This window comes from Oncorhynchus gorbuscha, linkage group LG08 (assembly GCF_021184085.1).
Source record: "Oncorhynchus gorbuscha isolate QuinsamMale2020 ecotype Even-year linkage group LG08, OgorEven_v1.0, whole genome shotgun sequence".
NCBI lineage: Eukaryota > Metazoa > Chordata > Actinopteri > Salmoniformes > Salmonidae > Oncorhynchus > Oncorhynchus gorbuscha.
The window spans coordinates 17,313,894-17,329,795 of record NC_060180.1 but is presented as its reverse complement, the minus strand read 5'-3'; the positions used below and the strand labels follow the sequence as shown (position 1 = coordinate 17,329,795).

The following is a 15,902-nucleotide window of genomic DNA, read 5'->3' as shown; positions in this document are numbered from 1 at the left end:
GCGCCACTCGGGAGCCCAATATAAATAAACCCTTTGTGAAATCCACATTTGTCCAAGTCCAAATAGGGCCAACAATTCACTCTGGGAAAACAACATTAGCATGAAGTGTCCCATATAGTAATTGCTGGAGTAATTACGCCATGCAGCACTAACAAGCTTGCTGAGAGTCAAGGACAACAGTAGCAACAACAAAGCCTACTGTACAATACGGAATGCAGACCCATAAATACACACAGATTTACAGGCATACTGAGATTAGAGGTTTCGATTGGGTCTGATCATGTTAGGGCCTCTACCTTGCTACCTCAAGCAGTGAATGGTGTGGCTATTCATCCAGAGCATTGGAGAGCGATCATTTCCCCAGTCCTCTCCAATCGAGGGGGAAGGAGTCAAAGGAGTCCTCTAGATGACGTGAAAAGCCAGCCGTGTCTCAGCCACGGTGCGTGGCGTCACCTAACAAGGACAAACGTCCTGCGGACACACACGCCGTTCATCAAGCCCTGGCAGGATGGCCCTGGTCCCCATATACAGCGCTGGCTGTAAATCCTCCAGCACACACACACACACACACACACACACACACACACACACACACACACACACACACACACACACACACACACACACACACACACACACACACACACACACACACACACACACACACACACACACACACACACACACACACACACACACACACACACACAATGTCCCAGAGGAGCAATGGGTCTGTGTGGTTGGTCTCTAATCTGTCTGACACGCGTATGATAGAGCTGTGCTGCTCAATGGCTCATGTTAAAGTCCTCAATACCGGCAGTGTCTTGAGTCCAAAAACAGCCCATCACACGTGTGCAATATGGTGAAATGTCCTAGTACCAAGTCAATCAAAGGACAATGCCAAGCTAATGTTTATACACATCAATGTGTAAATGGTTTATACACATTCTGATTTATTCTGATCTACACGATGTCATACTCATTCCATGGAGGGCCTAGTGTCTGCTGGTTTTTGTTCTTCCCTTTCAATTAAGACCTAGACTAGTTGAGGGGTGTTCCTTACTAATTAATGACCTTCATTCATCAATCAAGTACAAGGGAGGAGCGATCGCCCGCAGCCACTCAGCCCTCCTTGGAATGGGTTTGACGGGTGCTCTAGGTGCAAGAGGATAGGTGCTGTTTCAGGACTGAGGAGTGAACCTCACTCCCAAAATTCCTTCACACTCCATAGGAGAATGGGGATATATGAGCATTTCCTGGCACCATTGCAATGGATTCTGGGCAATGGAATCCCATGTTACCAGCTGGGAGAAGTTTCCGGTTATAGTTTCTCACTGAGGGGAACTGTAAGCGTATTTAGTGCTGAATACAAAACCCGAGCCCTAGCCCTTATCCCTAGACACTCCTTATAACCACTCTAAATAATAATATAGTCATTCATCAGATGCTTTTATTCAAAGCGACTTGAAGTTAATATGTGACCGGTGGCCACTAATGTGCCTTTTAGCCCTTTGTCTTGCCCACCAGGTGCGTCTGGTTGGCTAATCAAGGGCAGGGTTGTGCCAGTGTATTTAAGCAGAGAGCTTCCTTCCATTTGGGAGATTGTTTTGTTATTCGGAAGGTTGGCGTGCCTTTGGAGGACGAGAGTGGGGCCAGTGATAGCCCAAATATTTTGTAACTATAGTATAGTGTGTGTGTGTGTAACAGCGCCGGTAAACGTTATACTGAGTTCCTCTCTCCTCCTCCTTGGGCACGCCAGCCTGAGTGAGTGCAGTGGGCCTGCTGATTGTTTTATGTGTGAAATGGATTTGATTATGTCAACTTCAACATAGGACACTTGGGAGAATTAAGATGTGATTGCTATGGAAATTGTGTGCGCTTAACCTGGAAATATATCATTGTGCATTTTTTTTCAACAGAGACCATTGAAAGAAACTGACTATGTTGGAAACTTCAATTTTTAAATAGTTGAATATTTTGTGGAGAATAAACCCCAATTTGCACTCACTCAGGCTGGTGTGCCCAAGGAGGAGAGCGGAACTCAGTATAATGTTTACTGGCGCTGTTACATACACCATTCTTACAAAAGACATTTTTAAGACTCTTTGCATTCGGGCTATCACTGTCCCTGCTCTTGTCCTCCAAAAGCACGCCGATCTTTCAAAAGACAAAAAAAAAAAACATTTTCTCCAGACGGAAGGAAGAGCTCTGCTTAAATACACTGGTACAGCCACGCTGATCAGCCAACCAGATGGACCTGGTGGGCAAGCCCGAGCGATAGAAGGTGTGTTCGGTGGCCAACGGTCACATATGAACCTAATCTATATTATTATTTAGAGTGCCTATGGAGCAGGGGCTTAATTTTCCACACCAGCGGTCACACACACATATATATACTGTATGTACCCCATGCAGGAATCCAACCCACCACCCTGGTGTTGCTAGCCGACTGAGCCATGACATCTATGGGTACCCTGTATCTGTACCAATAAGCATTCATAAACTCACTCCCACGCCACCTGATAGAGCTGCAGTGACTAAGGGTTCCCTTCATGACTCACCCTCTCATCTCAGATCGATATTCAAAAGGCAAGCGGACATTAATCAGAAGACAATGAGGGAGTGTCAAAGAAGAGCGAGAGAGAATCACTTCACAGCCATTTAGAAATGAATCTCTCTCCCTCAACGGGAGGAGTCATCCACCTGATTGATTTCTGGAAATTCCCAGTCCTATAATAGACGAGCTTTCAAAAAATATAAACAAGTTTCTTCCTCCTGCTATTTGCACAATTGGAAAGCAGCTAAAGGTGCCAGCCTTGTGACTGGTCCCCTGTAGCGCTAGGATAAAGGAGAGATGTGTGTGTGGTCGTGGGTTTAGGTGGGAGGGGATTGAAGCTTATGACAACTTATTTTATATCAAGAGGACAGAATAACACTTTGGTCTATGGAAGGTAGTTGGTTTAAGCCCACTAACTTCCTCTCCTCTGTTCCCATGCTAGACAGGTTGGTCTCTTCCCACTCTGGACGGCACCTCACCACCATATGGAATCAGCGGCACACAGTAAGCCACAGTCTCTCTTTCTGTCTCTCACTCTCTTAGGTTTTTCTCTCTCCCTGGCAGGATCTGCACTTCCCCCTCCCTCCTTTGCTTCCGGCAAATCTGTCGCCATGCTGAGTGGCCCGGGTGGTGTATAGCGTCACCTTCCCCCTCTCCAACCATCCATCCCTTTCTTCAGCTCTCTCCCTCATCCCCGCCTCCACCTCTCTCTCCTTCGCCCCCTCTCCTCTGGTGTGCACACTCCTCAACGATGGTTAGATTTTCCCCTTCAAACCTCCCAACTTCAATTACACCGATTGGGTGAAAAGGTGAATGTAGAAGCAAAACCGAATTATTCGGTTACCATAGCAAAGGAGTACACTGTGTTTTTACAACCATATTCAATTCAATTCAATTTAAGGGCTTTATTGGCATGGGAAACATATGTTTGCATTGCGTTTATACAAATTGCATTTATTTTCAGCAAACTTAACATGTGTAAATGTCACGTCTAATCAAGGTGGGTGGAATCAGGCGCAGAGAGCAAATAGCGATAATAAGTTTATTCTCCGGTGAACAAAATAAACACGGTCAACCCAAATACAAACAGGGTGAAATTATCCAAAACAGGATAACAGACTAACCGGAGAATAATAAACACAAAATGAAACGAAATGACAAAATAAACAATCCCGCACAAAACAAGGGCGGGACAACCTACATTATATACAGACACTAATTAACTAAACAACACACAGAAAACAATCAGACAAAACCAACAGATACACGAAAAGGGATCGGTAGTGGCTAGTAGGACGGTGACGACGACCGCCGAGCACCGCCTGAACGGGCAGGAGAGCCAACCTGAAGTCGTGACAGTAAATATTTGTATGAACATAACAAGATTCAACAACTGAGACATAAACTGAACAAGTTCCGAAGACAGGTGTAATAATAAATAAATGTAATAATGTGTTCCTGAACAAAGGGGTCAAAATCAAAAGTAACAGTCAGTATCTGGTGTGGCCACCAGCTGCATTAAGTACTACAGTGCATCTCCTCCTCGGGGACTGCACCAGATTTGCCAGTTCTTGCTGTGAGAAGTTAACCCACTCTCCACCAAGGCACCTGCAAGTTATGGGAGTTTATGAATTATCTTTGAAAGACAGGGTCCTGAAAAAGGGACAATTTTTTTTTGCTGAGTTTATTTACAATGGTGTTTGTTCTTCACTGGTTGACCTTTTCTTGTGGCAAAAGGTCACTAATCTTTCTGCTCTGATGGCACACTGTGGTATTTCACCAAATAGATATAGGAGTTTATCAAAATAGAGTTTGTTTTGTGTAATCTGAGGGAAATGTGTCTCTCTAATATGGTCAGGAAGTGCAGCTCAGTTTCCACCTCCTTTTGTGGGCAGTTTGCACATAGCCTGTCTTCTCTTGAGAGCCAAGTCTGCCAACGGCGGCCTTTCTCAATAGCAAGGCTATGCTCACTGAGTCTGTACATAGTCAAAGCTTTCCTCAAGTTTGGGCCAGTCACAGTGGTCAGGTATTCCACCACTGTGTACTCTCTGTTTAGGGCCAAATAGCCTTCTAGTTTGCTCTGTTTTTTTGTTGATTCTTTTTAATGTGTCTCTCTCTTCCTTTTCTCGCTCTATTCAGCTCAGCAGCTCTCTCACACATTTCTCTCCACCACACGCTCACTCTTTCCCCTCCATCTCTGCCTCCCTCTTCCCTCAACCCTATACTGGGTACCCTTCTTAGTGGTTATGTACTGTAGGTTCACTTCGCCAGTACTGATTCACCAACCCTGATTCACTACATACCAATGTCAAGACACATGCACTGTATTGATTGTTGACTGCTACACAAACTCTCTTGGATACATGGAGTGACATTACTCTCTCCTTCAGTAGGAGCGTTCACGTGTCTTAGACTGGTCTGGAGGGCCTATCCTCATTACTGAGTGGGACTTCAACAAGCCTGCAGCTCCATGACAATAACATTTACCAGCAGAGAAAGAGAGAGTGAGGGATGGAGAGAGAAAAGAGGGAGAGTCAGTCCACTTGAGAAGACATTCCGCTCTGTCAAGAACACAACTCCTTACTTACACACCGTCACAGGCTTAAAGAGCACTAGTGTCACGCACACACACACACACACACACACACACACACACACACACACACACACACACACACACACACACACACACACACACACACACACACACACACACACACACACACACACACACACACACACACGCGTGCACCTATGCGCACCCACGTGCACGCACAGTCATTAGCCAGATACCTGAGGATGTCGAGAATACAGATAAAAGACAGAGGGAGGGAGATAAAGAGGACGATATAGAGAAAGAGATTGGCCGCTAGAAATAGATAGATGGGGAGAAAAGATGAGGAAGACAGATGGAGAGAGCGCCAAAGCCAACAGCAGCGCTAAGTGGGTAGTGTGCTCCCCAGACAGAGCTCCATATGGCTTGGCACAGTCGTATAGAGCTCTACCTTTAACAGGGTGGACACCGTCTACAATCACACACACACACACACACACACACACACACACACACACACACACACACACACACACACACACACACACACACACACACACACACACACACACACACACACACACACACACACACACACACACACACACACACACACACACAAACCTCACACCATACAGGGAACAATATCCTGTAGTTACAGAAAGATACAGTACATAAGTCATGCTAGGTTGTGTTGAGGTAGCTGTGTGCTAACTGTGTGCTAACTGAGGTAGCTGTGTGCTAACTGTGCTTCTCTAGTTGTCGGGACAGTAGCCATGCTTTCACCTGTGAAGACACATAGAAATAAGCAGTCAGGAACTACACATGTGATTGGATAGCAGTCTCCTGACCCTGGCGCCATGGCAATGGCCCAGTAACACTCCAGTTCCCTCCTGAGGTTTTGAGATTGGCCGGGAAGTCACTTCCTGCACTCTGTGATTGGCTAGTATCCTAGTCCTATCAGGGGTCTCTCTGCTCAATGGGGTATATCAGCGACATAAGCTAGGCCTTATAGATACATCCGTGTCGTAGAGGGGAGAGTAATGTAAGCTCTGTATGGTAAATATACACTGGCCCAAGCACACCAAGACAGTCGTGAAGAGGGCATGACAAAACCTATTCCCCACTGAAAAGATTTGGCATGGGTCCTCAGATCCTCAAAAGGTTCTACAGCTGCACCATCAAGAGCATCCTGACTGGTTACATCACTGCCTGGTATGGCAACTACTCGGCCTCCGACCGCAAGGCACTACAGAGGGTAGTACATCACCGGGGCCAAGCTTCCTGCCATCCAGGACCTCTATACCAGGTGGTGTCAGAGGAAGGCCCTAAAAACTGTCAAAGACTCCAGCCACCCAAGTCATAGACTGTTCTCTCTGCTATCGCACGGCAAGCGGTACCAGAGAGCCAAGTCTACAGTAGGTCCAAGAGGCTTCTAAACAGCTTCTACCCCCAAACCATAAGACTCCTGAACGCCTAATCAAATGGCTACCCAGACTACTTGCATTGCCCCCCCCCCCTCCCCATTTACACTGCTACTTCTGTTGTTATCATCTATGTATAGTCACTTTAATAACTCTACCTACATGTACATATTACCTCAACTAACCGGTGCCCCCACACATTGACTCTGCACTGGTGCGCCTCTGTATATAGTCTCGCTATTGTTATGTTACTGCTGCTCTTTAATTACTTGTTACTTTTATTTCTTATTTTTTATTTTTTTAAACTGCATTGTTGGTTAGGGGCTCGTAAATAAGCATTTCACTATAAGGTCTACTGTTGTATTCGGCGCATGGGTCTAATACAATTTGATTTGAGTGTATAAAATATTAGGAATACCTTCCTAATACTGAGTTGTGCGCACCCCCCCACAAACACACAATCCATGTCTCGATTGTCTAAAGGCTTAAAAATCCTTCTTTAAACTGTCTCCTCCCCTTCATCTACACTGATTGAAGTGGATTCAACAAGTGGCATCAATAAGGGATCATAGCTCTCACCTGGATTCACCTGGTCAGTCTATGTCATGGAAAGAGCAGATTTTGTACACTCAGAGTAAAGTTAGAGAATTTGTTCATGTTTGACATGAGTTTTAGTGAGAATGTTACATGGCGGTAGGTGATGCTAATTCTAAGAAGTTGTCTTACATAGCCTATTTTGCTCTGTGGGCAAGGGGGAAGACATGGATTTTGAGGGGTCTTCTATTTAATGTACTAAGAGTTATGGAAGCTTTTCCCTCTATCAACAGGATGAGTAGGTCTACCATTAATGCATTCTGAGTTCACTTCACTACCCTTTACACAAATATGCTTTCCATTACTTGAGCTTCCTGAATTCATATCACAGATCCACATCTATGGTCGTCTAGAATCAGAGAAAAACAGATAATAGCCTGCATGTCAAATGATACACAACTACTTACAGTTCACCGCTTTTGACCAGGGAAAGTAGATAAGGTCAAAAATGCATTATGTGGGGGATATGATGTCATTTGAGAAATGGCCAGATATGATAAGCATACCTTAATCCAGAAATAAAGTTCAGACCGGCCTGCTGACATTCCGTATGTGTCGGAATAGTGACCGGGATTCCATGGTATGATGTCATAATTGGGCCACATTCCGGGATTCCTCGGGGAAGCAGACTTGATCCAGCTGATTCGCCCCTTAATCCCACCGCTCTCTGATCCAACCTCTCACACACGCATGCATGCTTGCGCAAAACACACACATGAAGCACACACACACTCGCATGCACAACCACTCACACGCACAAAATGTCGAAGTGCACGACCGCATAGAAATCAAGACCTACAGTATATACACACACACACAACGTGTTCATTGTGCTGCAGACACAATCTCCATTACAGACATAAGCCTAAAGTGCTGACCACAGCTCCCGCTCCCAAGAACAGCTAAACATACATTACACACAGACGCACACATTCTCAACTGTATCCTCAAACTCACCTCAGTCAAAGGGGCCTTAGATGCTGGACTGATAGTTGACATACCGGTACTTCAATATGACATACTTATCACTCTGGGTGAATACTGGCTGTTTTCCTCATCAGAGCCAAAGAGATAAGAACTCGTCCCTTACTAGACATCTGGGCTCAGGTTAACCAAATCCAAATTCTAACCTTCTGACCATTAGGAGGATATAGAATATCTGACCCTGGACCAGCCGTTAGGGGCATCACGCTTAACCACGTATCCATAACACAAACCCATGTCAAAGGCTCAATGATGGCTCAATAGCACATTAAGAGCTAATTAACAGGTGATGTCCATCTTCTCACTGGGTTGTGGAATGTTGTGGTTGACATTAGCTTGGGAGCTAACACGAGTCTTCCAAGCCCTATACTACGTAGGTGGTTTGAGGAGTGAGCGTGGTCACTTTGGTCAACTCTGAGTTCAACTCGGGATAACCGGTACCACGAAAGTGGCTCACCTTTTAGCCAGGTACATTTCTATGGCAACGAATCATTCAGATCTAACCTGCTACCGGGCAGGCTAACTCAGGGATTACTACATTTATCCTGAATAAAAGTGTCTGAGTCACGAGTTGAGGACAGATGAAATCAGATTCCCTCCCTCTCAAAGATTGCGTCATCATCCCCTTCATTTTTTTGTGTGTATTAAATAATAGTCATTTTTAAAATACCTAGCACATTATACATTTTGTAATGACAGAATGCATTTCAAACTTTACGCACAGTAAAACTTGTGGATGACAAATACAACTATTTTATCAATAGGAATGGGGGGGAGATGCTTGTTCATTGAAAAGCACACCAAAGACGCCATTAACGATAAGTAATCAAATAAACACGGCACTCCAACACACTATCCTGCTGAATTTGCAGGATAACTTTTCTTTCATTTAGATTTCGGCACAAATGAAAACGCGACACTGACGCTCCCATAGATTGATGTTTCAGCATTGTTTCAATGAAGAGTTCTGACTCTCCCATAGATTGATTGATGTGTCAGCATTGTTTCAATGAAGAGTTCTGACTCTCCCATAGATTGATGTTTCAGCATTGTCTCAATGAAGAGTTCTGACTCTCCCATAGATTGATGCTTCAGCATTGTTTCAATGAAGAGTTCTGACTCTCCCATAGATTGATGTTTCAGCATTGTCTCAATGAAGAGTTCTGACTCTCCCATAGATTGATGTTTCAGCATTGTCTCAATGAAGAGTTCTGACTCTCCCATAGATTGATGTGTCAGCATGGTCTCAATTAAGAGTTCTGACTCTCCCATAGAGTGATGTTTCATCATGGTCTCAATGAAGAGTTTGGCATTCAACTAGCCACAGGTGACATGCGCCGTTAAAAGCCTGCTAGAGTTAGCGGCAGGCGGACGAGTAATATTCCCCGTCATAGTATGGATGAAGATTGAGCTGGAATATGAAGCTAACTGAAGCTTCAATCGTAGTATATCCCTCTGGTCTAAGGCAAGGTTATTCATTACGTGAAGATAGTTAAGTTCACCAGCTCATCTGTTACATTTCACTCCCTTTTAACCACCTTGTAATCAAAGACCCATAACCAGTTTTAGCCACCAATGTGACAGACTGGGTTCGAACCCAGGTCTTCTGACCACCCCAAGACTATGTTAGAATAACCAACTGAACATTAAAAGAAATAACAGACAGCAAAATATGGTTGTATAATGGTTTTTACCGGACATCGTTTTGCTGAGGCTTCTTCTGCCCAACCAGGTTCACAGTTCTTGCTTGGATGGGCTTCTCCTCCCTGAAACACACAAGAGGGACAATGTTGTTGGAATTTTGTCAGAAAATTATGTTAAAAATGTATACAATGGTGCAGTTTGAGGGTTCTTTTAGAAGGTGGACGCATGACTCGATTTAGACATTTACAAAGTTGCTGACGCCTGCCAGATCTTACAATGCCTGGATAAGTATTTAACATATCAGCTAACCAGATATGTTATAGCAATCTGGTGGCCGACTGCACAGTCGATGACTTGGCACGCGATCATTGGTTGATGCATGGAACCTCTGAGCAGAAGATCCCAGGGGAGTGATTGGGGACATTGCCCTGTGTAGTGTGCCGTCTTTCGGGTGGGACGTTAAACGGGTGTCCTGACACTCTGTGGTCACTAAAAGATCCCGATGGAACTTATTGTAAGAGTAGGGGTGTTAACCCCGGGTGTCCTGGCTGAATTCCCAATCTGGCCCTCATACCATAATGGCCACCTAATCATCCCCAGCTTCCAATTGGCTCTTTCATCCCCCCTCCTCTCCCCTGTAACTATTCCCCAGTCTGTTGCTGTAAATGAGAATGTGTTCTCAGTCAACTTACCTGGTAAAATAAATAAACATGAAATACATCAGGCGTATTCCTCTGCCCAGGTGTTGCTGACACATGCCAGATCCTACAGTGCCTGGATAGGTATCGTAAGTATCAGCTAACCACATCATATGTTATAGAAATCTGACAGTCGATGACATGGCACACAACAATTGGTTGATGAATGCAACATCTGAGCAGGGGAACGTGACCATCTACTCCACCACTTCCTGTTCTTCTTCAACAATTAACCAACATCTGATTAATCAGAATAGAGAAAAGTAGTTGCTAGGTAGATAATCAATTACAAAAACGTGATTCACCATATTTTATAACTACACAACTTTGACTTAGAAAACAATCAAATCTCTGATAAAATTATTATACAAAAGTATGTTTTTCACTTTTATCTCGAAATGACTATCGGATATATGATTTTTCCCATAAATGTTACATACATATCAATGGGTCCTCTGATCATCTTGATCACAGAGAAAACACGAAGAGAACCCCACAACATGATGTGTTCTGTCTAAAACGGAAAGGAATGACAGATCTTAACAACACTTCAAATCAAATCCCATGTTATTAGTCACATACACATGGTTAGCAGATGTTAATGCGAGTGTAGCGAAATGCTTGTGCTTCTAGTTCCGACAATGCAGTAATAACCAACGAGTAATCTAGCTAATAATTCCAAAACTACTACCTTAAACACACAAGTGTAAAGGGATAAAGAATATGTACATAAAGATATATGAATGAGTGATGGTACAGAGCGGCATAGGCAAGATGCAGTAGATGGTATCGAGTACAGTATATACATATGAGATGAGTATGTAAACAAAGTGGCATAGTTAAAGTGGCTAGTGATACATGTAGTAGATGATATAGAGTACAGTATATACGTATACATTTGAGATAAATAATGTAGGGTATGTAAACATTATATTAAGTAGCATTGTTTAAAGTGACTAGTGATATATTTGACATCAATTCCCATCAATTCCCATTATTAAAGTGGCTGGAGTTGAGTCAGTGTGTTGGCAGCAGCCACTCAATGTTAGTTAGCCACTCACAGTCAGACACCCATCTAATGACAGCTCAAACACATTGTGTTTGAGCTGTCATTAGATGGGTGTCTGACTGTCTAGTATAGCTGTTCAAACCTCCCAACTTCAATTACACCGATTGGGTGAAAAGGTTGATGTAGAAGCAAAACCTCCTTCTTAGGTTACAGTAGCAGAGGAGCACACTGTGTTCTTACAACCAGCAGGTTTTTTTCCTGACTATGTGACCTATCCAGGAAAATATCTCCACATACAGAACATACACCCACACTGCACATGCACAGGCAGTTACTGTAGTATGAATACAAAAGCACTGTGTAAACATTGATATGGCGGGTTGGATTGAATTCCAGCATATGTGTGTGTGTGTGTGTGTGTGTGTGTGTGTGTGTGTGTGTGTGTGTGTGTGTGTGTGTGTGTGTGTGTGTGTGTGTGTGTGTGTGTGTGTGTGTGTGTGTGTGTGTGTGTGTGTGTGTGTGTGTGTGTGTGTGTGTGTGTGTGTGTGTGTGTGTGTGTGTGTGTGTGTGTGTGTGTGTGTGCGTGCGTGCGTGCGTGTGTGTGTGTGTGTTCATACTAGGCTACTGTGGCCACACTGCTCTCTTCAGGTTTCATCAGCGCTTCTCACATTAGCGGGTTCATCAAACGGATTTACAGCATAGAATTAGATTAGATGACATATCAGTCCAGCCTGGGTCTACCATGAGCTGATGTTGTGATTAGAGTAAACAATACTATATGATATACATTATAGGTGAGTTCTGTGGATGTAAGACTTACAAGAGGCTGTTTTCAGCGTTGCCTTATCGCTAGAGTGTGGGCACATAGCCTACTGTAGCATAGGTCCCAATTGAGATCACACAGCACACCATGCATACACACACACACACATGCTACAGTAGCTTATGTGCTCCGACTAGCAATAAGGCAGAGCTGAAATATAGTGATGCGCCTATGATGAAAATGATGAAAATGATGCATGACCACTTGTGCATTGGACAGTTCTTTCTTTAGATGCAATGACTGGATCTGCAGATTCAATGCAGGGCTAGCACTCTGCAAAACGAGCCACCAATAGAACACAGACGTGAGTAGCAGAGAAGAGGGGGTTCTCATGGGAGCCTAGTTATTCATTCTATATAAGACTATGCGATAGCAGTGACTGTGGTCTGACGTCATATCACCTCGATGCAGTTTGTCAGACTATCCGTGGAGAAATATACTACCCAGAAAGGGGTTCAATTTAACTCACGATGATAAACCTCAGAATTGTTGACGTGACAAATACAACATACGTGCGTGCTCCTTCCACACTGGCTCGCGCTCTATGTGCGAAAATACTAAAATAGCACAGGCTGCTTTTGACCATCATCCACTGTAATAAAACAACACATAAACTAGGTTACATGCGTTTACTGTCAAGATGGGCTGCTGTAGGCTGATGCGAGAGTGCTGGTGCTGGCCTACATTGGGCTGATACTCAACCGCACCCGGTCACCAAAGCAACAAACGTACACGCAAACAGCTGTTGAGATATGGGATGGAAACACAGAGTGCTTGACTTCAACTCAAATTGATGCCCGTACTCATTTTGGATGCCAGTACTGTTTATATTTAGGTGCAGTAGCTCCACAATACTTTTGACCTAATATTCTAAAAGAAGAACAGGAGCTCAAGCAGTAGAACAGTTGAGGTGCTGGTACTCTGTTGCGTGAGCTCCTGCCCAATTCAAGCACTGGAAACACACTGCTAGGGCAGAGATGCTGTTTCACTGATTTTACAAGCAGAAACGACAGAATCTCGGTCGAATGATGCTGTGCAATCGCAGCCTGCTGTTAGCCTGTCTGCAGCGGCTGAGAAGAAATTAGTTTGATATTTATTTATTTGTGTCCGGGTACTAAAAGACAGTGGAGTGTGAAGCTGTTGTGTGTCTCAGGGACAACACACCCCTTTTCTCTCTCTCTCTCTCTCTCTCTCTCTCTCTCTCTCTCTCTCTCTCTCTCTCTCTCTCTCTCTCTCTCTCTCTCTCTCCCTTCCTGTCTCCTCCTCTTCGTCTCGTACACCTGTCACGGCCCTGACCCAACACACTCTTACTCAACCCCCCCCCCTCTCTCTCACACACACACTCTCAATTCATGTTAGGACATCTTGTTAGGTTATCCTTGACTCTGTAGGCTAAAATGTAGGCTATAGATGGTTGAGACTGAAATAAGCTACACTATCTTTTCCGTGAGAGGAGCTGGGGCAATATAGGAGGTACCATCTCATGTTAGGGGAGTGCAGCTGACCATTGAACACTCAAGTAGACAGTCTCACATGCATGGAGCTGTCCACTGGCATGCTGTATGATCACAATCAATAGTCATTGATACCATAGTCCATATAACAAGGATACACCGAGGGATAGCCTACATGCTGATAAACACAACCTACACACACACACTCACTACAGCGAATCACTACACACATCGACAGTCTATGCTGCACCTTAGTGCCATGAGTAGGTTAGATAGACAGATATGTGTATAGGTTTGTTAGCCTATTGGTAGCCTAGCGGCAGTATGGCAGCATCTCTGCACAACATCTCCCCAGCATCTCCAGAGCGGAAATAGCCCCAGTATCTCCCTTACTTTAACATGGCCTCTTCCTTCTCCTCCTCCTCCTTCTGTCGAGCTAGCACGGCCATTATGATCTTCCTCTCCTCCTCCGTCAGATGGCTCAGGTCCGGTTCGGGCATGGACGCCGGCACGACGGGTGGACGCGCGCCGCCCGGAGGGCCCACCGAGGCGGACATCTTCTCCCCCTCTCTTTGGCGGCTAGGATCACTGACAGAAATCCCGCTGGCTGTGCCCACGGATCACGACATGGCCCATGGACGAAGCAACGGCTCGGGCAAGTGATGCAAGGCTCCCATGGTGGCAGGCACCCACGGTGGGAGTGCTTCTTCGGTTCCTAGTCGCCTTTTCTCTTTTTCTCTCTCTTCCTCTCTCTCGCTCTTTTCTCTTCTCCCCCCCACCCCCCACCCGCCCTCCTCTCCCCTCCACCTCCAGTTACGGGGAGCCCATGTCTCCGGCAGAGAATGATAGGCTACTCGGCCCCCTGGTGAAGCTAGCTTCGTTCAACGCAGAGCGATGTTTCTCTACCGCTGCCCAGTCTGGAACGTTGGCTAGGTGGGCTCCTTGTTTTACACTACTGCCGCGCTCTGCTGCTGATGCTGCTGCTGTCACGGAGATGTAGAACCGTCAATGGGACCGCAGCCCCTGAAGCGCGCGCACCTTCTCACGCAAGGAGCGCGCATTCTCATTTGAGAATGGGGGCTCGCCGTACGAGGCGCGTGCTAAATATTATATTTCACTTCACCAATCGAAGCGTGCTAGTGACGCGCGCCCTTCCTCCATTCCTTCTTTCCTTATACGAGCACCTGGCACAAACACGTGCGTGTGAGTGTCAGTAGTGCTGGTGAATCTTGTTAAGACCCTAGCTCAAAATACTCGCAACACAAATGTAGCGTTCTGGTGGTTGTTCTATAGGCCATCTTCCGTACAATGAAAATGTGTATGAGCCCATTTCAGGACCACGGACAGTGCAGTGGGCAGCCGGCGACGAGGTTCTAAATTAGATGGATAATCCAAGTTTCCCCGCCTTTTTTCATAAAACATGTAACTTTATTAGGCTAAAAAGTTGTTGTAGTATATAGTACGTTGCTAGTTAACGACGTAAAGGATGCCACTTTTAATGAATGTGGCCATGTGTATGTTGTCTAGTAGCCTATATCATGTGCAGGATAAACTCTAACAACGGGAATTCTAAACCACCCATTGTATAATTAAGCAATAATACTTGAGAGGCCATATGTTATGACATTTTTATCGTGGATGTAATGTGGTCATAGCCACGAAACGAAGCCGTTGTATAATACTACATATTATAGTCTCATTCGTTGAATGTAGCTCCAACAGAGTTGTTGCCTGTCTGTTGGCTGCCTGTTTGAGGTGCTCGATTAAGGCAGCTCCCCGCACCTCTCTGACTCAGAGGGGTTGGGTTAAATGCGGGAGACACATTTCAGTTGAATGCATTCGGTTGTACTACTGATTTTCCTTTCATATCATGTCTTCCACATTAGCCAGACGCAGGTGTTTCACAGCTATGCTACAGTATGTGTAGTGCTACAGGGTTTGCAGCTCAATCTAATAACAGCCGGCGATTCCATGTCAAGAAAGTATAGGTTTGTAGCAGCGAATGGGGATTTTATGTCGTCAGGCTATCCAGCTTTCAAGAAAATCATGTTTTCAAAGAAACAGCCCCAATTCGTACACAATATCAGCCTACCAGCAGATGGCAGCACGTACCGGTCAATAATAGAAGCTATTCACTGGACAAACAAGTATCGACGTTCAG

The 15,902-nt window shown here is 44.9% G+C and overlaps 1 protein-coding gene across 19 annotated transcripts in view; it reads right to left on the bottom strand.

Annotated features, from left to right (window-relative positions):
• Positions 1–14,511, bottom strand: part of LOC124041269 (regulating synaptic membrane exocytosis protein 1-like) — a 73,998-nt gene extending 59,487 nt beyond the window's left edge. For all 19 annotated transcript variants that reach the window (XM_046358651.1, XM_046358652.1, XM_046358656.1 and 16 more), the window contains exons 1-2: positions 14,135–14,511; positions 9,808–9,879 (exon numbers count right to left, since the gene is read on the bottom strand). In XM_046358651.1, the coding sequence (XP_046214607.1) occupies positions 9,808–9,879; positions 14,135–14,298 (236 nt within the window). In that variant the 5' untranslated portion in view covers positions 14,299–14,511. The remainder of the gene's footprint in view (positions 1–9,807; positions 9,880–14,134) is intronic.
• Between the last annotated feature and the right edge of the window lie 1,391 nt (positions 14,512–15,902).